Source organism: Lethenteron reissneri, chromosome 48, assembly GCF_015708825.2.
Source record: "Lethenteron reissneri isolate LAM-NWPU_2019-01 chromosome 48, ASM1570882v1, whole genome shotgun sequence".
Classification (NCBI taxonomy): Eukaryota; Metazoa; Chordata; class Hyperoartia; order Petromyzontiformes; family Petromyzontidae; genus Lethenteron; species Lethenteron reissneri.
Genome location: NC_083826.1, coordinates 11,296,673 through 11,320,745, shown reverse-complemented (window position 1 = coordinate 11,320,745; position 24,073 = coordinate 11,296,673). Strand labels below are relative to the sequence as shown.

Sequence of the window (24,073 nt, the reverse complement as noted above, 5' to 3'; positions counted from 1 at the left end):
TTTTGCTCAATATGAAACCCCCAATAAAATCCACAAAGATGGATGCGAGAAACGAGGTTAACGTAAAATCAAATCTTGAATTTGTTAATTGTTTTCTTCCAAGTTGCCCGCTCTGCCTGTTGCGGGTTATAGCACACCTTTTTATCGCATGCACCACATCACATGCATATATTTGTTGCAGAAAAGCACAGGGTTCAATGAGCGACGCAACAGCAGCGTCGTCGGTCCGGACCGGTAACGAGGAGCGAGGCTTGACGCTGGCCGCACGAATCGAATGAAGGCGCGCTTTGAAAATTAAACTTGACAGCACGCCCAAACCCATCCGCCTCCCCACCCCTCCTCCCCATGAGTTTGGTCGTCAAACCACCGTGCAACCTGCGTGTGAAACACTCATTTTGTTACAAACAAAAAAAACACCGACATCACGTTTGTAAACGCTGGGGTATTCTGTTTTTCAATGTACTGCGTGTACATTGTCATTTCTTTAAAAGCGAATATTTGTGTGCGTGCTGCCGTGCGGGAATTAACGCCGCCTCTGGCTGTTCACTGATTGCATCCAACGTTGATCTTTCAGAATGGGTCACATGACCAAGCTTGGCCGTTTTCTTGGTGGACATTTAAACCATAGTTGAGAAATTTTTTCTTAATTTTTTTTTATATCAACACTGCAATTAATTTATTCAGAACTAATGTTGAATGAAAAACGCCCTCGGCTAAACATCAACTCTACTTTACCACATTACCATCATTCAGTAATTTTTTTACTGAGCCGAGCATATTGCTAAAACACTGAGAAATCTTACAGTATTTTAAAGCTATATAATACTCTTTGCAATTTGCCTCAATTGCAAAAGAACATTATTGATTTGTTGATTAAAACTGAGTGTTTGCTTTGGGGAACTAATTAAGATCAATACAACACCATTACATTCTTTAAAACAATCGTCACTATTAAGTCATTCTGCTTTCCATAGCATACCACTTGTTATGACACTTTTATACAGCGCTGATAAGTATCACAGTATTTGCAGGTTTACCAATACAGTGCTTTAACCTAAACAGACATTTTACTTGAAATTATCCTGTTTTTACACAGACCCTTTCCCAATAATATACCGTGCCAAAAAGAAAATATTAAGTGACAGAAAAAAGCCCTGTATAATATAAAATAGGATCTGTGAGAAAAAATGTATAGAAAACAATATTAATCATCATCATCATCAGCAACCATAGACTACCTACTGCTGGTCGAAGGTCTCCCTCCACACCATTTCCATCCGTCACAGTCCCATCTCACTCCAGCGCATCAACTGATTTCATGGATCCATCTCTGCGGTGGTCGTACTGTGGGGTACGTTCTATGCTTTGGTTGACAATCTGCGGCCAATTTCGTCCATTGGTCTTTTGAGCGATGTGTACCACCGTGGCCCACTTTACCTCCTGTAACAGTCAACGTGATGCGATATCATGATGGGAATTGTTCGAATTTACAGAATGTAAATAAAAATCACGCAAGCTACGTACAATGCGAAAAAAATACAATCGGCATTCGAAAGAACATACTGGACATCATATGCACTAATACATATTGATGGAATAAAATAAATGCAAAAAGAAAAACCCATATTGCAAGCTGTTGACAAACTTCACCTAAATTCAAAAGTAATTACCCCCAATAAACATAGAAAACCATCTGCGCTTTACACGCATACCATGTTCAAGTCAAACCATTTGACCGGCAGCGCCCATTGGTGTGCTCGTTTAATCATCCACATTTAAAGTGTAGCTTTCCTGTCCTTTACACAATGTACAACATTTATCAAATGTATTGCCCGTTGATAAATTATCCTGGCACTGGCAACTCGAGTTGGCAAAGGAAGGGTAAAAAAATTAAATATCCATTAAAAATGTAATAAAGACGACAATCGCCATAACAAAATGAATCAATATGCTCAATATACACGGTCCGACATCCCAGAAAGCCCAGGCTTTCAACCATGTAGCAACGTGAGTTAGGGTTTGGCCAACATCGCAGGATTAGCGCTGCACAAGGTACAAACGTAAACATGCCCACGCAAAACGGTAAGGGCCAACCTCTGACCGTAGCGCGACTGACTCCCGCAAAAACCCGCGGGCGAAAACGCACACCCAATTTTTTGTTGTAAATCCAGCCGAGCGTCACTAAAGTCGCCTTCTCCTCCACGCGTTACTTTTGCGAATACTGCAGTAACAAACGGGGGACGGGGAGGAAACCTGTTTAAAATTTGCGGAGCAGATTTTTTTTCCCGTTATAAAACAACCGTATATATATAAATCAATCGATTAAGAAATACAAATCCTGCGGGTACTCCGCAAAAGGCTGGGTGGCAACACCAATACATACACACGCACACACCCACGCACGCACGCACACGTCTCAAAAGCATGCAAAACGGCGCGCAGTTGCATAGCCTTCGTCAAAGGCCACAAAGCGCCTTGGAGCATTTCTGCAGCATGCGTAGATTTAACGGAGGGGGTCTTGGCACCCACCACAAAACAAGCGGACTCGATCGGCAGAACAAGGCAGTCAGATTCTTGCACAACAGCAATGCAAATAAAGCATGCTTGTCGACGATCGGAGAGGAGCGATGGCACGACTGAATTCGGAACGAGCTGAAAAACCCAAGGCATGACCAACGTTACCGTGAAAATCAAGCTCGAGATCTGGAGGAGGAAGTAGAAGATGAATAATAAAAAACAAAACAAGACTTTGCCGTCCTTCTCAAAGCCGCCATGCAACTGTTTCCACTAAAGTCACTCTATTTTATTACTGTGTCCCTACTGGTTGACGCTTCACTTGGTAGCTCCGGAGGGCTGCTGTGCGCGATTGCGCACGCACCCCCCCCCCCCCCCCCCATTCCTCGCTAGCACCAGTCGTCTTCGTCCGTCTCGCTGAATGTGTTTCGTTTCCTCGCGGAACTGCCCAAAACCGCCCCGGCTCTCACGCAAAATCCATCCCCGCCGCCCTCAGTCCCGTGCCGACCGCCGGCCGCCCCGGCCCCGCTGTCTTCCACCGTCACCGCCACCGTCGTCGCCGCCGCCGTTGCCGCCACCGTCACCGCCGCATCTCCTCCTCCTGCCCCGGCGCCAAAATGGTTCCCGTTGAGAAACCTGCGGCCTCCCGCCACGCCAGGCCCGGCACGGCATGGATGCTGCTGCTGCTGCCCGCCCACTGCCCCTCTGGCCGGTGCCTTGGATGAGGCCGCGCCACCTCCGCCTCCCCCGCCCCTATCTCTGTCTCGATCTCGCTCCCTCCTTCCCACCCTCGTCTGCTCATCCACGCAGAGGTCAAGGTAAGGATCGGAGGCGTGGTGTTGCCACCTGCGGTGCTGCTGCTGCTGCCGCAGTTGCGGTTTACCTTCCAGCAGCCGCTCGGTCGAGCTGGCGTCATCGCCGCACGCCGTCTCGCCCACCGTCGCCCCCGCCGTCGCCGTCGCCCCCGCCGCCCTTCTCAGACGGGGAGACACGTTCCCCGGGGCCTGTTCCCCGCCGCAGATCTCCCCGCGACCGCGCTGGGAGGCATGCGGAGAGGACAGGGGCGAGTAGCCCTCGAGGACGAGCGAGGAGACGCGAGGCGTCGTCGTCGGCGGCGGCGTGCCAGACTTGGCCGCGCGACGGGCCGGGGAGTACATGACGTTGGGCCGCGGCGTCGCCGGGGTCTGCGGCAGCTGGCGGCGGCCCCTGCGGGGCGTCACGGAGCCCCCCGGGGACAGCAGGATGGGGCTGCCGCTCAGTGAGCGACTCGTCTGTGTGTGGGGGGATGGGGGGGGGGGAGAGGCAACGGTGAGTCAGAATCGGATTTAGACTGGAGGAATCTGAAGAGCTGTGAAGAGATTTTTTTTCCCACAGATGTCCAGTAGGGGCCCATTAAAATAAAAATGTGGGGCGCATGGAGCACCGGACACACGAGCAGAAATTCTCCGTGACACGGAGCTTCTGTGCTCACGAAATCGTGCCGATCTGTAAAATCTGCCCCTTCCAGTATTGTGAAATATTCACGTTCCCATGATACGGCCCGCTTTTCTTTTTGCACCTCGTGAGGCGGAGCATGCACGTGCACGCGTGCCGAGGAGCATAATAGCGGCACAAAACCGCTTACCTGCCTGCCACGCTCTGGCGAGCGGTGGTCCGGACAGGTGGGAGGGATGCCAGGGCCCAGGGGCTGCTTGGAGGGGTCACAAGGGCCCGGCCGAGGTCTGGGCCTTGCCACTCGCTCCATGTCCATGTCCACCAGGGAGCCGGTGTGCTGCTCTTTGCCTCCTCCTCCTCTCGTCGTCCGCTCTCGGTCACCCCCGACAACGAAGCCACTGCTCCCTACTGCTGAGAATCAGAACCACACAAGGTCCGTGTATGAGTCTTGCGTTTTTTTTGTTTGTGTTTCGTTACAAAGTTGGCGAGCACAAACGTGAAGGCACGAAGCGACCGGTGCTGCCAGAGTTGCTGTACTACAAGAGTGAATGCGTTTCTTAAAAAGCTATGCGTGCTTGACAAAATAGACGTTGAGAGGAAAATCCAACATGCGCAGTCTAAGAGAAGAAGCATAAAGAGAAGTGTGTGATGACCTGCAGTGTGGTGAGCGAGTGGTTGAGTGAGTAAGCGAGTGGTTGAGTGAGTGAGCTGGTGAGCGAGTGAGTTGTTGTGACCTGCGGTTGAACAAAGTAGGGATGAGACAAAACGGCCGATCTGCTAGACTCGAACACTTAACATGGGTGGAGGAATGACCGGGTAAAGTTTATGGGAACAGTGACCAAGGCAGTAGCAATAGCAGAGTGACAAGGTGGTTAACTCCGCACCCGACTCCCCGCTGTAGCGGTGTCGCACGCTGCGTCTCTGGGCCCTCGGGGCCCCGACCGGGCTGACCCTCTCCAGCGAGTAGTCATCCAGCTGCGGCCCAGGGGACTGCGCCTGCCCCAGCAGCGACACGGACCGCTTCATGGGACTTGTGTCTCTGATCGGCTAACGGGGACACAGAGAGGGGCCCACACGCGCATGTGCACGCACAGGCACGCACACGCACGCACACGCGCGCATGTGCACGCGCACGCACACGCGCGCATGTGCACGCACACGCACGCACACGCGTGCATGTGCACGCACACGCGCGCACGAGCCAACGCGACAAACGTGGGCGCGGCGAGCAGCGCGGCCAACGACACAGAGGACAGAGGATGGGGAGGGGGGGGAGGAAATTGTTAAAACGATTGCTTCTCCCTGAAAATTGAACAAGCAAAGAAAATCATGCATATGCATAGATACGGTTATGCTTTCTAGCATGCGTTTGTCCTCGAAATGATTTATTTTGATGTTTTTAATGAATGCCGCTGAGCTTTGGGCTACTTCTTTGATGAATTTGGCCGGTTTCCAATGGAGTAAGTCCTCAATAGCAACACAACTTTACACCACAAACAAAATAATTCACTTTATTAATCCAGCAAAGCCTCACCGAGCCTTAAATCATCTTTCTCAGCCAGGTGACAGGAACTAGAATACCGTAGAACACCCATGCACATAAGGGGGTGACACTCGCCATTTTGCACAGATAGATTCAAGAATCCACTTTCATGCTGGCATCTCCTGAATACCTCACAGACCAAGCCTATATCACCTGGTATGCTTGGCAGTTTCCCATCCAAGTACTATGGAGGCTCAACCCTGCATAGTTGTTTTATGAACTGACAAGATGTGGCACAATCGGTATCTACAGTTAATATGACTCATGTATACATCTCTGTGAAATGCTTAGAGAATATATCAAATGCGTTCCGAAGTAACGATTTTCCAAACCTGTGCAGGCAAATCCAGAGACCGCAGATGGGATGCATGCCATGCAGTGGTCACATCACGTTCATGGTGAGTGAAATTAAGCGTGTAAATAATGTACAGGTATGTATCGACCATCAGCTGTGTTCGTGTTGATGTTTCTGTGAAAATTGGGGCCCTGAACCGAAGTTTAATTAAAATGTAAAAAAAGTTTTTAAAATAAAACAATTTAAAAACTCATACAAACTTGAAACATGGATGTTACTACGTGCCCAGAAGTCAAACCCAAGCCGTGTCAAATCTTCTAACGAAAAACGTGCAAAGATGTGGAATACAACCTTTGCCCCCATCACTCACAGTTGCTTGGGCACAGCCAATTTAAACTTGCATTCGTAACGGATCAATAAACTGTGGTTTATGCCCCTACGAACGGGGGATCCAAACGACCTTCATTTATTACCCATATTTAGCAAACGTTCGTCATTAAAAATGTGGTCTTAAAATGAAAGATAAAACCAAAATTTATAACAAGCAACGTTGTTGGAAATGGCCCTTATTTAGAGCAAATACACCTTCACACCATTTTTTAGCTATGAAGAAGGACCATGACCGATAATGTTGTCCATTCTATATTTTTCCTTTAAGGCCAAGGTGTTATTGACAAATGTGTTGAGTTTTGTGTTAATTATGCCTGTGCACCACTGCCAATACAGCAGCAGCATCACCAAATAATCACACTGTACGATCAATCCACAATTAGCCTCTCATCACGTGTCTATAAATGATTCACCAAGATTATTTGTAATGGAATAATAGAATATGTAGAGGCTAACCAACCACGTGAGCGAGCAAGATTTAGGAATGGCTTCTCTACCGCCAACCACGTTCATACTATCATGCAAGTGCCGAAAGACATCAATGGATTTCAAACACCAATGTGGGTAGTTAAGTCTCTGTGCTCTATGAAAAGGCATACAATTCAAAACAACACGGAACAAATTTGCCATGACACCCCATTTGCGAGTACCGACATCTGTCGGTACTCGCAATTGGTCGAAGCAGGGAGGGGGAGGAAGGGCGACGAAGGATGGTATCGTGAAAAGTGTGACGGGCAAGACTTTCTGGCGCACCAGACACAATGCAGGTGAACAGTGGGAAGGGTATGAAAAGCAGGCGTTACATACAGGGAGGCTGGGACGCAGAGGCTGAGAACGTCTCTTCTGCACACGACACAGCACCACGTGACGGACGGACGGGTGGGCGACGGCCAGAGATGGGTTACAAGCCGTGGACAGGAGACGACACACGTGACCAAAGACGACATTTCCAAGGAGTGGACAAGGGGAGGGACAATAGAGAGAAAAAGGCAGGGATTGGGTCTCAGAGTCAGTGAGCAATTAAGGCCTGGCAGAGCACACTGCACAGCTGATGGGAGAGTTAGTCACCAATTAAAGCGTTATTATAATCAAAGGTCAATAGGTTCATGTTTCCTTGATCAAATGAGCAGTGAGGTTAGGGCCACCCGGAGGTGGAAAAAAAAAATTCTGCCATGGACCTCACACAAAGTGCTATTGTCACCAATGCATAAGAGGGCTGGGGCCCACATTGAAATCTTCCCTGGGTATCGATGTCCAGGACTCCAGGAACCCATGGGCAGCCCTGAGCGGAACTCACTTCAAGTGGTGGAAATTCCATGTTCTTGTGGCAGGACCAGTAATATCAGAGGATGGCGACGTTTGACTCTCCACAAGTGGTACTTATTTTTGTCATGAACTTTGGAGGAATTCTAGATCCCTGACTGGAGTATAAACATGCCATCTTCGACTGGTACACCTGTGGCATTGACAACAGCTGCTTTACAAGTATATTAGAACAGTCTTGCATTGTAGAGCAAAACAAATGTCTAGATATTTTGAATGTGCTGTTGGTCTGCTGCAATCAAACCTGACACGCAGGGTCAGGTTTTATTGTCTAGAGATATTGTAAAGAAAATACAACCACAGTAAGGTCTTAGAGTACGCGGAATCAGAGTACGCGGGCCCGCTCACACGCGACTGACCCTGACTCACACTAACACTTTGTGACTCGTACTTTCGCTACTCTCACGGGGCGGGAAATGAGTAAAATTAGCCCCCACCATCTTATGAACATGTACTTGCGGGCGTGTAAGAAATGAATCCAAATTAATCTCTAGGGTTCTATCTGACCTGGATGCTCCCAATGATTAATTAGTCATTTACGGCACAGTTCTGTACTTTGTTAAAGATGTATGTACATTTATATACATGATATATACACACTCTAACATTTTATATCTACACTCGTATATGGGCAGATGTCAACTTACGCGAATTCGCGCTTACGTACGCGGGGCTACAAGGAACCTAAACCCCGGCCGCGTACTCTGAGACCTTCCTGTAATTCTAAGCCTCTACACATTTCCCGCGAATCTCAATACACTCATTACAGCCTGTGACGTCCTCCTCTGAAAGATAACGTTGAGAGAGAATGAGCCATCGTTTTCACAGTATTCAATCGCGAGTTCGGGGAGGGAATTAAGGGGGTCATTAGAAATCAGTGGGGGAGCTAAAAATGAATCACCCTGTATTAAAATACAGCTCTAGTGTCTGTTCTCAACAGGTGATTGAATAATATAAAGGTGATTATTCTGTATCTCACAGAGGACCAGAGCAAAGATGTAACACGTGTATCGATATCAGTGGGAGCATATGCTGAGCATTAAATGTTGATTTCTTCTTTTTTTTGCCAACAAAAAAATAACACCTCAGGGAAGTGGTTAATTATTGAACTAAATGTTTTGGTACAAGTCTAAATTGAATAAGTGTGTTTCTTGCCAATGTTTTCAGGTGATAGCGGGTAAGTGCGTGTGTGTAAAAATACACACGTGTATAAAAATGTTGATTTATATATAATCCTCTCGATTATTTTGGTGGTGCATCCGTCAATATTTGGCAGCAGTGGTATGTCAAGAAATTGCAGGTCTACGCCTTTAACGTTACCTCGATAAATGGATCACCCTCTATGTTTCTGGATGGATGTGTGGCTGGACCATATCCAATGTGCATGAGTAACAATCAAATGTATACCAATCACTGTCTATCACATGAGGACTAAACTTAAATCAGTTGCTACATGGGCATGTATTCAGAAGTGATGTTATTGGATTTCAACAAGATACTTCGATGCGCATCCACTATGTATATGTAAATCTACAAATGCCCCATCACTTACAAATGATGAATGTTTTTTTTATAGGAAATTATTATTTTGCATCATCCACTGGATGGCAAAAGAGGGCCTTGGAAGAAGAATTCAAGCTCCACCCCTTCTCTATTTCCCATTCTCTTCCTCTCCTCTTGCCCCTCCACGCCTTCCTGTCCCTCCCCTGCCCTTTCTTGCCCCATGAGTACCCCTCTGTCGTTGTCACTCATTCCTCAACCCTTGCAGCACGCCTCTGCCATCTAAATCATTCTATTTTTCGATTTAAAGCTTTCGTGACTGCAGGGATTCATCTTCTTGGTTCTTTCGGTAAAGTCATGTAGAAGGGAAGTAATAAAATAATACAAATAAAACATAATAAAATAATTCTCACGACATTGCGGCCACAACGCAAGCAGCCGTCTTCAGGTGAAGAATGAAACACCACCAAGCTTGGAGCGTATATTTAAGCTGGGTTGGAGGTGCTCTTTTTCCCACCTCCCCCCCCCCTCCAACCCAGCTTAAATATACGCTCCAAGCTTGGTGGTGTTTCATTCTTCACCTGAGGACGGCTGCTTGCGTTGTGGCCGAAACGTCGTGAGAATTATTTTATTATGTTTTATTTTTATTATTTTATTACTTCCCTTCTACGTGACTTTACCGAAAGAACCAAGAAGATCATTATATTTTGTCACCGTTTTAAATATTACTACGTTAAGTGCCTTGAGTGACGGCGTTCTATGAATATAAAATACGATTAAATTAATTGCCATCCCATGTTTGTTTTATCCTCTTTGGTCTAAAGTTAGCAAATGAACGTGGTCCACCTTAACCTGCTCCTGTTGAAGGAGGGAAGCCTACACAGAGGACACCACAACTCCACTGTCACGCTGATACTCGTGTTTATATGTGCCCTCTGCTGTGATCGGTGATGTTGGTTCAATAAAATAATAATAAATGTATTAGTTGCCTCATGACACGCTCGATATGGGATCAAATAGACCCCCAAGAGCCCCATGCTGTGTGACTGGGCTAAGGTCAGCCGCTACTCAGTCATCCAGCTGACTCCCCAAAAAAGCCTTAGCAAACGTCCACGGTTATTTCAATCACATGCATCATTACGAGTCATATTAACTGAAAATTTGACTGAAATCAAAGAGGAAAAAGGAACTAAACCTACATGAAGGGAGAGGTTGGGGGGGGGGGGGGAATTACATATTAATTCATTATAAGTGGCCAGCCAGCTGTGATCTGAGCCCTTGTCAAAAAGAGACAATCCAGCTTTTGATGAAGTCCACTCTATAGGCGTACAAGACCTATGGTGCGATAGCAAGCGGTGTGTGTGGGAGGGGTTGTACCTGGATGTCAGGGGTGAGCTTGGGTAATGACGTCGTGCGCCCGTAACTCTCCAATGCCATCTGTGCCTCTGGGTCGTAATACCCAGGGTGCACCATGTCCCGCATTTCCAACTGCTCCCGCATCACAAAAAATAATAGCAAAAACAAACTGTGATGGATTTGTTATTATTTGCGATGGATTTGTTGTGAACACTGCTCACATTTCGGGCAAATCACCCAATGATGCTGGATGTAATTGCCAGCGAAACGTCGTACTCAAATTGTCAATGTTGTGGATTTACTCTCCAAAACTCCGGTGGGCTGGAGTAGTAATTAACTGGCGCGTTGTTTACGTGACAAACCTTACTGTGTCGGGTGATTGAGGGTTACGACACATTTATACTTACGCGATCTCACCCTAAAACCTTTATTATGAATACATTTTCCTTTCTATTCTAAAGGCTTGGTTTTGTTTTTATTTAACGTGCCATGGTGTACCTGTACAGCCCGCTAGTCGACCTACACCCATCCTGACCGATCTATCTGGTCAGCATGTGTGTTTTTGGTATATGCGGGCAGCATCCATGTGGGAGCACAGAAAGTACAGACCGTGAATGAATTTTTCTGCCTGACGTCCCTCTCCTAGCGTCCACCAGAGGTCGCAAACGGGTTTTGATTCCTTACCCGTACCCGACCACACCAGGGTCGAAAACGGGTACCCGTACCCTACCCGTACCCTACCCGTACCCGGCCGGGTATCGGGTAGGGTACGGGTATCGGGTACCCGGTTGCGACCTCTGGGATGAAGCCATGTTGCAGGCGCGGGTGGGTTGATTCTAGGAACTTGAATTGTGAGAAGAGACAAGACGTTGGGAAATGAGTGACAAACAGTTACTCACCAGTGACTCACGGCCTACCCATACCCGTACCCGGCCGCACCAGGGTCGCAAACGGCTACCCGTACCCGGCCGGGTACGGGTAGCCGGGTATCGGGTAGGGTATGGGTATCAGGTACCCGGTTGCGACCTCTGGCGTCCACGCAGCGCTCTCCTCCCCCTACCTCAAACCCGCCCCTCTCCCCCCCTTGCCCCTCCCCCTTTCTTACCTATATAACCTCTTGCCACGGCAGCTCTCTCTCCCACTTCAACAAAAAAATAAGATTGCTGTGGTTTTCCCACCTGATGATTATTGCTTGTGTTGCAATCGAAACGTCGTGATTTATTTTATTTTATACCTACGTGACTTTACCGAAACAACCAAAGAGTATTGACTTCCAGGAAGTAGGCCGGGGCCTCCTATTGGTGCAGAGAGGCCTCCATAGTGATTGGTCGGGAAGGATGGTTTGAAGTGATTGGAGGAGAGGTTCAAGCTGAAAAAGCCAGGAAGCGACGGTTGAGCGTTGAGGCGACGGTGGAGAAGCGTTGAGGGAGAAGGACGGGGATTGGCTGAAAGGAGGGCGGCGAGAGAAGTTTCGAGAGAAGGGGCTCGAAAGGGATACAAGGAGAGAGCACAGGGAGAGTAGGAGTTTCAAGAGTGGAGCCAGAAGCAGGGCCCAGTGTTGGTGCTGTGTCAAATAAAGAAAGGCTCCAAGTACAACGCGTGTGGGCGTCTTTACACATGCGCACCGGTAGAATTTTACATCTCAGAACCACAAGCGATTGCAACGGATTGGGGAGATCCTTATCCAGCCGTGGATTGATCATGGCTGATGCTGATGATAAACACACGCCATGCTATCTGCATGATTCCACGTAAACAATAGATTGGCCACCTTTGCTCCTCGGATTAATAACACCCACGTGGATGGTTAAGCGAATAAAAAAATCATTACCACGAATAAAATCTCGTTGCGCCACTGAATATATTTTTTTTCGAGTCAACGTTGCATCAAATTGTCGACTGAACTGTGGGGCAGAGCCCTGCTGTGGACACGCCAGCCAGGAGGTTTTGTCTCGCTTGGCCATCGTCATGGGCTGGGGGGCGAGAGCCAACATCAATGTTCATTATCTATGGCACCTTTTTGCCAGTATCAAAATTGGCGTTCTCTGTTCTAAGACCGGTGAGACAAGGCGAAACAAAAAGGCTGTCTCTCTGATGTAGGTCCCATCAGTTTCAAAGACAATGCATTATTTTATCAGAGCATGTTTTTGTTTGCATGTTTTGTCACGCGTATATGTGGGTTAATGCAGACTTGGTGCCTTGCAAAAGGTTTGGACTTCTTAACACCGGTTTTATTGCCAGAAAGAGTCAAACGTATTGTCAATATATATTTCCAAGCCTGCTTATTCCGGGAAGACGTCACATTTATGCTGTTGGATCAATCAGTTTCAAAACAATAAATATATTATCAGAGCATGTTTTTGTTTGCATGTTCACTACAAGTACGTGTGGTTAATGCAGACATGATTCCTTGAATAAGGATTCTGTTTGGTGTTTTAACATCTTGACACACCTGTTTTATTGCGAGAAAGGGTAAAACCTATTGTTATATATCTTCTTGGTTCTTTCGGTAAAGTCACGTAGAAGGGAAGTAATAAATATGTTTTATTTTTATTATTTTATTACTTCCCTTCTACGTGACTTTGCCGAAAGAACCAAGAAGATGAATCCCTGCAGTCACGAAAGCTTTAAATTGAAATCTATTGTTATAGAGTTGTGTAATAAGAGCCTATGTCCGGCTCACGTGGTGATCGGCTCTGCCGGTCCTGCTTTACAGCCAATGGGGGGAGAGCCTGGGAGCATGGCCCTGGCGTGATCGAGGGGTGCCAGCTAGGGTGATTGGTTCTGCTGGTTTTGGCCTCAGCCAATGGGAAGACAAATCAGGGGCGTGGTCCCGGGAGTTGATGGGGAATCTAGAAGATTCGACGCAGGCTACCAAGGATTGGCTGGAGCGTACCACATGACCCAGGCATTAAATAAGGGGAGAGATGAACGACACGTGGTCAGACGAAGAACGAAGGAAGAGAGGGCCCACGCGCGAGCGGGGCTCCGAGTGCCACGTGGCGGTGCGTCTCTTGTGGTCTGTCTGCCCACTTCTCGTTGCCTGCCAGCAGCGGGGAGTACTTGTGAACTGGAATAAATAAAAGGACCGATTCCACAAGTCGTCTCCAAGAGTAGTATTACAGTTGGATGTTCATCGCGTTACACTGCGTAAAACTTCTACAGTGCACGCAGACACACGGGCAACACCGAGCCTCTTAGCTGAATTGGCTGAACACAGCACTAACAATGCGTGCATTTTACATTCTTACAAACGTATCGTACTCCCGTTTCCCCCAATATATATAAGTGGTTTAAAAAAAATCAATACAGATCGACTTGTTCTTGTGAGTTAAAATTGGCAGTGAAAAAGAAACTGTCCCTGTCAAGAACGAACAGCCCACATGGCAGCTGTCGTTTTGTTTTGACGCGTTGACAATCTGTGTGTTCGAGTGAGGGCACCTCGACTAGGTCCCGTGGCCTTGCTACAAGGTTTTCCTGACAATGATAAGACTCCAACTACTTGTCAGGTCCTGTCTCATATGCATAAAAGGAGGTTGCCTCTGGTGTAGGCAAATCCGTTTCAAGGACAACGCATATACTATCAAAGCATATGTGTATGCATGTTTTACCACAAAGCATGTGCGGTGAGTGCAGAATTGATGATGAGTTGTGACGATAGGTGTATATTTGGGGTATGAACATCTTAACACCGCCTGTATTGTTGCCGGAAAGGATGAAGCCTATTCGTTTTTCATCATCTGGATACTGGCAAAAAAGGGTCCCACAGATATAAATCTATATTCCCTATGCTTCTTTGGTATACCCCTATGTTTGAAAAACATATTCTATTGTGGCTTTAAATACATGGTTATGAATGACTATGAATGTTTATGTAAATCCACTTCTGGATGAGAGCCTCACGATGCCTAATTGGCAGTCGGGGTGATTTGACCATACTTCACCACGCCGGTCAGTTGGGGTTGGTGAAGGGGGTGAGACCCAGGACTGGTTCAGATATTACTCGTCGCTGATTGTTGGCCGTGACCCCGAGTCAATATCGGAAAGGAGGGATCGTAGCGCAGTGCGCGAAGCACTGTGCCAACAAGCAACCTCAATATGAGAGCACTGCAACCTTAATACCGTGATACAATTTGAAAATAAAGCTAAGAAATGCTTTCAGACTGCCGTCTTCAATAATTTCAGGTTACCACAAGTTAAGCGAAGCCAATCAAAACTAAAAAAAATATTTTAAAAAACTACAGAAAATTCTGATGATGATTGTAATAATGGTTAGAAAAAAAAATGCTCAAGTCAGTTTCCATGGCTGCCATTTGTCTTCACACAACAAAGCACAAAGCCTGCCTTCCTTTAACATGCAAATTATGAAGCTAATAAAAATGTGTTTACCGGCGCAAGCGCCAAGAGAACGTAACGGTGATAAATATTGTGCGTCCGTTCATTTGATCACGCACTGCCTTTATAAGCCCAAAGTGCATTTTGGCAGCTGAGCGGAAATAATATATGAGAAATATAATTGCACATAAATCGCAGGAACTGCATGGGCAGTGCTGATAATGCATAAGCCCAGGTTGTCTGTCATCTTTGTGACCAAGGCTCGGCACGAAGGAGAATTAAACACCGCACATACGCAGAACGAACGCTCCGTGCCCTTCATCACAGCTGAATGAATGGAGATGTATTTTATTTGGTCTCGGTAACTCATACAAAGCCAGAGAGATCCTATGACTCACGTGCAGACAGATCTTTCACAGTGAGTGCTTAATAAGAAAAGCACTGTCAAGAGTGACGTACATATGCACTACCCACTACAAGTGTTCTTTCGACTTGATGCGTAAAGCAGGGCATGGCCATATAACACTGGGAAATACATCTAATAGTGGAATCTGAATCAAATTCAGGTCATAGACTGTTAACCATGTGTTAGTGGAACCAAGGGGCATAGTAACAATGCACAGGTTACATAATCGAAATTCATTGTAAAGCTCGCGATACACGCTTCGAATCGTTGTGTTTGAGAATCTATACATATGTAGTGACAGGGTGCCATCTGTTGACCAGGAGGGATAATTACGGGTATGGGTGCGTTATATAATAGCCAACCATGAGAGGGGCGCAACTGGGCTAAAGGTCAGGGGCGGGAATCAGTCGGGAAGCTCCGGGAACCTGCTCGAAGGTTCTAGAAGGGGGCATGGCTGGAGGCGGGGCTTGGCCACGCCGAGGAGTATATAAAGGGGACGTAACCGGGGGTTCGGGGCTGTTGTGGGAGTCCGGGTCCTGGCTGCCGTCGCTGTCTTCGCCATCATCCCTTCTTCATCGTCCGCTGTACAGCTCCCATCGTCGTCGTCGCTGTATTAGTCAGCCAGCTATATAGTTAGATGCCGGCGATGGGGCTGTATGAGTGGATCAGCGATGCGTAGCCCAGTATATATGTGTCGCTCAGTGATTGTGCCTGTAAAGCGTGAGGAATAAACAAGGAGCCCTCGACACGTTGTGTCTCGGAAGTCACTCACTACACATATACAGGGACTCCCCTACTTACGGACGAGTTAGGTTCCAGAGGTCTGTTCGTAAGTCGATTTTTCCACTTACAACTTTACTCCTGTCGATTCCAAACATGTACGGCATGTACCCTAAACACGGGGAACAGCTTTAAAAGTTATATAATCTCCTGTAGATGCCACTGGTTCTTAATGTTCTGCAGATGTAAATGCCACTGGTTCTTCATGTTCTGCAGATGTAGATGCCACTGGTTCCTCATGTTCTGCAGATTTAGATGCCACTGGTGCTTCATGTTCTATAGATGTAGATGCCACTGGTTCTTCATGTTCTGCAGATTGTAGATGCCATTGGTTTCTTCATGGGCCGACCATCACACTCACCTTTTTCCGTCGAGGAGCGTAAACCATCATCAAGCGAACTTCAGTCATGCTTGCAGCAGCGGCTCTCAGCTAGCCATCGGACAAAGATGGTCGTCGCCGCATTGCGCGACACTTTCAGATGCGCTTCTGGGGCCGTATGGAATGATCTTCCTTCTGATATTAGGTAGCCACTGGAGCTATGCACGAGATTGAAAACTAATTTCTTTAGAACTGCTTTTTGTGTTTAGTTTGTTTTCCTTTCCCCGCACCTCCGATTAGCATGATTTGTTATGTACAGTGTGAAATAAATTCAACATACATACATACATACATCACGCGGTCATTTATAGCACCCAGATACTCTAAACGCATGTTTCCAAATGCGGAGGAAATAACCAGAGTACCCGGAGAAAAATCCACGTGACCACAGGTAGAACATGCAAACTCCAAATATACAACAGGCGTCAGGGTTGGCATTGAACCCACAACTTCCTGTATACCAGGCAAGGGAGTTAACATCTCGCCACCACGCTTACCTGGGAGGGCGGCCGTGCGTCCGGCTGCTCGTCAGACCAGCCCCGCTCGCCAGCCCGGCGCTGCCGCGTGCGCTGCACCATCTCCTGCGCCCGCTGAGTCACCCACGACGGAGACGCCCGTAGGTCCCCGCTGCTCAGGGGTTGCGGGGGGTATAGCGGCAGGAGAGAGGTGCAGAGTTTCGAGATTCAGATTCAAGACTTTCACTAATAGAGGTTTTTTTGGGGTTAGATCGTGCCACCACCTGGCACAGCCAATTAGTGAGGTTTGTCACGTAAACAAAACATGCCAATTAGTTACTATCTTCTTGGTTCTTTCAGTAAAGTCACGTAGAAAGGAAATAATAAAATAATAAAAAGAAAACATTTTTATTTTATTATTTCCCTTCTACGTGACTTTACCGAAAGAACCAAGAAGATGAATCCCTGCAGTCACGAAAGCTTTAAATCGAAATTAGTTACTAGTTCAGCACACCGGTGTGTTGGAGAGTAAACCAACAACGGTAACAATTAGAGGACGACGTTTTGCCAAACTCAAGAATTTCTACTTCCCCTCCTCTCTTCTGGCAATGACCGACGCGTTTCAGGTAAAACGTGCCCACCCAGCGCTCGCTGAGCTGCGTTGGCTTCCGGTTTGAAAGTCCACAGCTCCAGTGGCTTCCTGATATCGCAAGGAGGAGCATTCCAGACGGCCACAGAAGAGCATCTGAAAGCACGCGATGCGTTGGCCATCTTTGTTCGATGGCCGGCGAAAATCCGCTGCTGCGAGGATGACCGGAGTTAATTGAGCGCAAAGACGCATGGCACGTTATATCTCCTTCCCAAGTTAAGTCGTTGTTCGAGCACAAATCATCAGACGAGTAGAAGACTAAATGCATTGTGTGCATCACTCTCACCTGCCCCAGGGCTTCGAACCAAAGTCACTCACACGGTGCCGGCTCATTTGCATGAGCCATGCAACAGTCTACTTTCTACATCCTAAATCGCCTTTGTCTCTTTTTTTCCTATCTTCTCTGTGGCCGCCCGAGCTGCATGTGTCAGCGATTCCATGCATTACGCACAGCGAACCGAACGAGACAGCCCACTGTCCCGAGCAATGAATTACGAGCCGATCGTGGAATCATTCGTACGGATAATAAGAAGAAGAACAAGAATAAGTAAATGTTGCCAACATTGCAGCAGGGACCGGAATAACACGGCGCTACATTCTCAGAACGTACGAGCATCAGCTGATGTTGCAAATGTGCTGAGAAAGCACTTGTGAGGATATGTTCTACCTGCTAACAACAACAACAACAGCGCCGCACATGCACAACCAACGCAAGGGCGGTGCCACGCGCAAAGTTCTCGGTCCTTGGTTCGTTGTTCTCAAACGTGCCTTTTCGGTACCCGCTCGGATGGCAATTGCAGACACAGATTTTCGTGAGCAATTTTACGTCTAGATCAGAAATGCTGATGACATCAAGGTTATTGTCACATAGTCTCACGTAGGAAATGTGTCATCAAGGAATGCTCCGAGCGTGATTTTGTGAGAGAATATCGTTCTGGAAAAGATGGAGAAAGCAGCAACTAATGTTAGATTTGAAGATTTCGTGACTGCAAGGATTCATACTCTTAGGTTTTTTCGGTAAAGTCACGTAGGTAAAATTTAATAAATATTAAAAATAAATACATAATAAAAAATAATAACTAATAGAAATAAGAATAATAATATTATTGCAATGCAGCATTTATTATTTATTTATTTATACCTACGTGACTTTACCGAAAAAAACCTAAGTGTAGCAACTAATGTGACACGAAACAACGACGGAACGTGAATGTAATTAGAAAGCGTGTCTACATGAATCAGAATGGCATACGCACGCAGCTTTCTTCCCATAGTGGATATCAGCAGCATTTGCCACCCCAAGTGGTACCAAAACAACCCCTCTTTGGTCCCATGGGTGACCTCCAGGCAATCAAAACGACCAACGCAATGCACTTGGGCAGCACGCTGTGTGCAGGCCGGTGTGAGGTCTTTTGGGCCTCCGGCAGACATCCACAAATGGGGTCCCCCAGGTACCCCCTTGGATATGCCTTCATTGCTGCAATTAAAATAATAACGTGCTGCTGCTTCTGCTGTTTCCGTGCCTATGCACCCATGGTTAAAAGGTTTTTAGCAAAATGCACGTTATGTCTAAGCTTAAATGCGTGTTCACACGACGTGTCTCCACAGGGTTTCAGAAACTACTTTAGACTTAAAACTTTCGTGACTGCAGGAATTCATATTCTTGATGAAAACCGCTTGTGTTGCGATCGAAACGTCGTGGGTTTTTTCTTTAATTTTTTTTACTTTCTTATTTTTATTTTATTTTTTTAATTTGATTGTTATTTTATTATTTTTTTTTCTTTAAAACTTTTTAAAATATTTTCTGGTTTTCTATTTACGTGACTTTACCGAAAGAACCAAGAATATGGACAAACTACTTTCTTCAGCTGCGCGGTTTGGCGGTGTGGGAATTGTGCGTATACGCGCGGAGCGCGACTGCACGTGGCGACGTTTCCTCATCTCACTTCTTGGTCCCACCATGGGATGGCTTCATGATTTCATAGCGCACGCACGATTCAAAGTTGCATCGTTGCACGTATTTATTCATTGCCTGCAATGTATATGACATACAAGTATTTCCTCGCTTAAAGCGTTTTTTTTGCTGAACGCGGCACTATTCAGGAATGCATCTACTGCGTTAAGCGGAATTACCGTACAGTGATGCCCTGGTTTACTTAGGGGTAGGAGGGGGGGATTCCTTCCTGAAAGGTGTGACAATGAATATCTAAACGACGTCAATCAAAGCGACTTACGGGGTGAGGTGGAAGCGAAGGCTGAGAGGCGACGAGTAACAGACGATGCCGTCGGCGACGTGAGTGTGGGTTGAGGTGACGCAAATCAGGAAGTGGTGTTAATGATGGGGAAGACGTAAATCAGGGTAATATCATCGATAATAAAGGTTTTTTTGGGTTAGATTGCATAAATATCTGGCTGCCGCCTGATGATGCCGGTTGTAATTACTGGCGGAACGTCGTAGTCATATTGTAAATGTTGTGGATGTGCTCTCCAACACACGGGTGTGCTGTACTCGTAACACATTGCCATGTTCTGTTTACGTGACAAACCTTACTAATTGGCTGTGTTGGGTGGTGGCGGTTTAACGACACATTTGTATTTACACGATCTAACCCAAAAAAAACTGCATTATGGGTAAATCAGGGTATTACTGCATCTGTGGTTCGTTCTGAAGAGGTAACCGGCGACCTCTTGATTCCAAGCCACAGCGCTCTCACCGCCACGCTATCCACGCCACAGCGCTCTCACCGCCACGCTATCCACGCCACAGTGCTGCCTCACCAGCGATTAGGTTCGCCCAGGAGCGGCTGTCCAAGCTGCAGGTCCTCCGGCCGGCCGGGGGGCGGCATGTCCATGAGCTGTCCTCCCGGGCCGCTGGTTCCCATCGGGCCCCTTGGGTCGCCCCCCGCCCCCCAGGGACCTCCGGCACCCCCGACGCTCCCAGCAGCCACCACAGCCACGACCGCCCCCACCGCTCCCACGGCACTCCCGGCACCGCCGGGCACTCCCGGTCCTCCCAGCCTCTGGAAGAGCGTGCGGTTCTGCGGTGGGCGACCGCGGTGACGGTCAAAGAAAGTTAGCGTCATTTTGCTGCAGTTGTTCAAATGGGGTGGTGCTCATCCAATTGGGAGGTTGGTACAAGATGGCTATCGCACGGGGGGAGGTTACATCGATGAAGGCTGACCAGGGACCAATGGCGAGGTTTCTGTTGACCAATGATAATAATATTATCATCACTCATTAACCTATGGCATACACACGATTCGTATGATATGGTGGTTAAATTACATCATTGTCATTTTCTGACAGCGCGTGCTTTATTAGCGTCACAGATTGCAAAGCTGCAAATGATTAGAGTACCGCCGACGTCACCTATTCCCCGCCAACCACCTCCCGTCCAGTGGTACTATTACGTCGGGCGATCGAACCAACAATCGGTCTGGTAAAACTGATCGCTCAAAAAAGTTTCGAGATGCCGGCTCCGGCTGCGTCGCAGCCGCCACCGGCGCCCGGCAGCGCCAGTTCGCTCTCAGGGCGAATTGCGAGCGACGAGCGGACGTGCAAACCTGCTGCATGGCGGCGGCCTGCTGGAGCTGCATCTTCTTGTTCTTGTTGCTCTTGTAGTAGTTGTAGATCATCATGGCCGCGTACACCTTGCCCACCGTGAGGTCGACGGCTGGAGGTGCAAAGCAAATCGCCGTTCGCATCGAGAGACACTCTCCCCCCCCGCCCCGCCCCTGACCAGACGCTCCGCTCAGTACCACGTGCACGGTCACACGGCGTTTTGTTGGGACGTCCCTTGACCACATCTAAAACTGTTTTGGGATACCTTCGCCGTACCGAAACATGTTGTGAGTGCTTCTCAGCTGTTTTTGTTGTGTTGTGGCGTGTCCCATAATAATAATGCAATTTATAACGCGTGCAAATTTGCAGACGTAACGGCCGCAACTCAGAGGCGCGGAGCCATAGCCGCATGTAAAAATGTTGAGGGTGTCTGGGTCAACCACAACACCTTATTTACAGTGGCTCTGCCATAACCCATACATGTAAATGTTATGGATATTTATAAAAATATATATTTTGCGAGATAATCAAATGTATTTCTCAGCAGGCATGTTTCGTTATCATGTTATTGTCCTTCCCCCGCACGTCCGATATGCACAATTGGCTACGTATGGTGTGAAAGCAGTTCAACGTACATACACGTGCATACATCTTGACTTATCAGCAGGTTCAAGGTCAGAGTGTCTCCAAGATCGAACATGCGCTGGCTCATTCCCATGATGAGTCCTTATCATGAGACGCTTGTTGTTTTGTTCATTGGAAGTGGTGCCAAAGTGTCTCCGTACACGAAATTAGCACAACTGCCCCGATTTGTTCGGCACGATGTCTGACGTTTCGCACCACGTGCTGGGAGCTCCTAAAGCAGCTCTCAGCACGTGGATCGGAACGTCGGACATCGCGCCGAACGATCGCACGGCACAACCCTAACACCACATCGGAGAATCGCACAGCACAACCACGACAACCCCTCACAGTTGCACAACCGTCTACACCAGGGGCTGGTAAACCTGCGGCTCCGCACGCGGATCATTCAGGACCACTTCGTTGACGTTACTTGTTAAGGACCCACCATCTCGTATTCACCACATAGTGCATTGTGGCTCCTGAAATATTGAGGATTCTTTTGATTGAATTCGTAAAGAAAATGGCTCTTCCTATCACTTTGGCTGCCGACTCCCTGGTTTATATGATTATAATACTCTCACGTTCACGTGAATTCTCTCACGTTCACGCGTCTTCCCTCGAATCTTTAGTGAAAAGGAACGTCACCTCTGTGCGGTGGCACCAGGATGTCCAGCGTCTTCTGAGAGAGGGTTGGCCAGATTGCCATCATCTCCTTTCGCAGCTCGCTGTCGCACTCAAACTTGTCGGCCCCAGCTGCCAGAACAAACCGACAAGGCATCATTAGTTAATGGGCGCCATGGTGGAGAGATATTCACTACCTGGCGAGGTATACAGGAGGTTGTGGGTTCGATCCCGACCCTGATGCTGGTATATTTGGAGTGTGCGCGTTCTCCCCGTGGTCACGTGGATTTTTTCTCCGGGTCCTCCGGTTTTCCCCTTCCATATTTAGAAACGTGCATTTAGAGTATTTGGCTCCGATACATTTCCACATGATAAGCCACTTCGTTGACCTATCATTCGTGGCTGGGTTGCTTCTGAAAAAGAGCTATATAGTTCAGTGGACCTTACCTGGTAAAATTAAAAGTTTATAGTTTTAACGTCAACGTGCCTCTAAGGAGCCAATGACAGCAACGGTGAAAAGAGAAAAAGATGCCCCAGTTAGCCCAATGGACTGAAGGGGGCAAGCCAAAGTCACGCTAGTGGAGGCCCGGGATAGGCTTAGATGCCACGATGCAAACGCTGTGGATTAGCCACATTATCAGCGGTGACAGCTTGACGATGAAAATTCTGTAAGGAGAGATGTTGCGAAGGAGGTCATGCTTGCAGGCAAAGTAAAATGCTGCTTGACGATTTAAAGGAAGGGTGGGGGGGGGGCTTACATTGGCATGAATAAGAAAGCTCAAGATCAGAGAGGATGCCGTGCAATATAAATTATTGACCCAAACCACTACCTATATTATTGTACACTATAAGCCCATGAAGGAGATTAAACAAATTTGATCTAGTATCATGGGAATGAAATTAAATGATGAGGAGTGCCAAAATTATTCTTGGAAACAGCGTTCCGGACTGTTCCGCCTTAAGTTAACCACTGCATAGAACCCAGGCTGTCAAGTTCACAGGGCAGTGTGCTAGCCCACTGTGCCACGGCTCTAAACGTAGCAGCAAGCAGTAGCAGCAGTCGCATGAGCACTCAACTGGAGCTGTAATGAGCAACAGCCTTGAGGGCACGTGACATCAGTTCACGGTAAAAGAGAGAGAGAGAGCACTTGTGCCGAGAAAAATGTGTGAGCACAGCCAGCTTGGCCACTCATGGGCTGGCAGTGCTCACCAGCGCAGATGAACGTTCAGTGGTGAGCAAAACTGATCTGTCGAGGCTCTTGAAAAATATTTAAACATCAACACTGTGGACGGTGAAGTTATTTGCATCAGGGACGTGCGGTCAGGGGAGGCAGGGGAGGCAGAGCCTCATCTGTCATACTCCAATGAAAATAGCTGTTACGAAAAGTATAAAAAAAGAATAATGAAATAATATAAATATTAATATTTTTCCACTGATCTGTGTTATAAATGTCATTTCTGTACCAAATTTGTGGAGCTCCGCTGCAATTACAGGAAGAGACGAGAGGTGAGGCAGCGACGAACTCAGCCTCCCCTCTGATTGCGCAACCCCTCAGTAACTGGATGGAGCGAGGGCAATACGCGCGTGCCTGTTACTATCTCAGTATGTCACCAATGTAATGTTTGTAGACTCCTTCATTTCATGTCCTCGCCTTCCATACTCCAGGTAACTTATTTCACGTATGTGTATAAAGATATTTAGGCTCGCTGGTCTCGTCATGAAACTGCAATGAAAAAGCACCAGGGGAGGCAGCTATCACGTCTGCCTCAGTGAGGGGGACGTGTCTAACACGCCCCTCAGTGACGACACGCTCCCTCAGTGAAGCCACGCCCCCATCAGTGAGACCACGCCCCCTCAGTGAGGACACGCCCCCCTCAGTGAGGCCACGCCCCCCTCAGTGAGGCCAC

At 47.5% G+C, this 24,073-nt stretch overlaps 1 protein-coding gene across 1 annotated transcript; it reads right to left on the bottom strand.

Moving 5' to 3' along the window:
- On the bottom strand, window positions 1-22,322 carry LOC133354719 (voltage-dependent P/Q-type calcium channel subunit alpha-1A-like). Its single transcript, XM_061571773.1, has 9 exons — window positions 22,190-22,322; window positions 20,923-21,032; window positions 20,138-20,397; window positions 16,753-16,882; window positions 10,377-10,487; window positions 6,984-7,019; window positions 4,833-4,995; window positions 4,139-4,356; window positions 1-3,785 (listed from the first exon to the last, which is right to left on the bottom strand). Exons 1-9 carry the CDS (start codon window positions 22,320-22,322, stop codon window positions 2,904-2,906), a joined length of 2,043 nt encoding a protein of 680 aa, XP_061427757.1. The 3' UTR covers window positions 1-2,903.
- Window positions 22,323-24,073: the final 1,751 nt, after the last annotated feature.

What these genes read in the sequence shown, in the direction of transcription:
- LOC133354719 (XM_061571773.1), bottom strand. Translation starts at nt 22,322, where the DNA reads ATGCCTTGTCGGTTTGTTCTGGCAGCTGGGGCCGACAAGTTTGAGTGC. An exon ending in AGGCCGCCGCCATGCAGCAG is followed by an intron (nt 20,398 to 20,922) that starts GTTTGCACGTCC and finishes CGCCCACCGCAG; the next exon opens with AACCGCACGCTCTTCCAGAG. An exon ending in ACGCACGGCCGCCCTCCCAG is followed by an intron (nt 10,488 to 16,752) that starts GTAAGCGTGGTG and finishes ATGCGGGAGCAG; the next exon opens with TTGGAAATGCGGGACATGGT.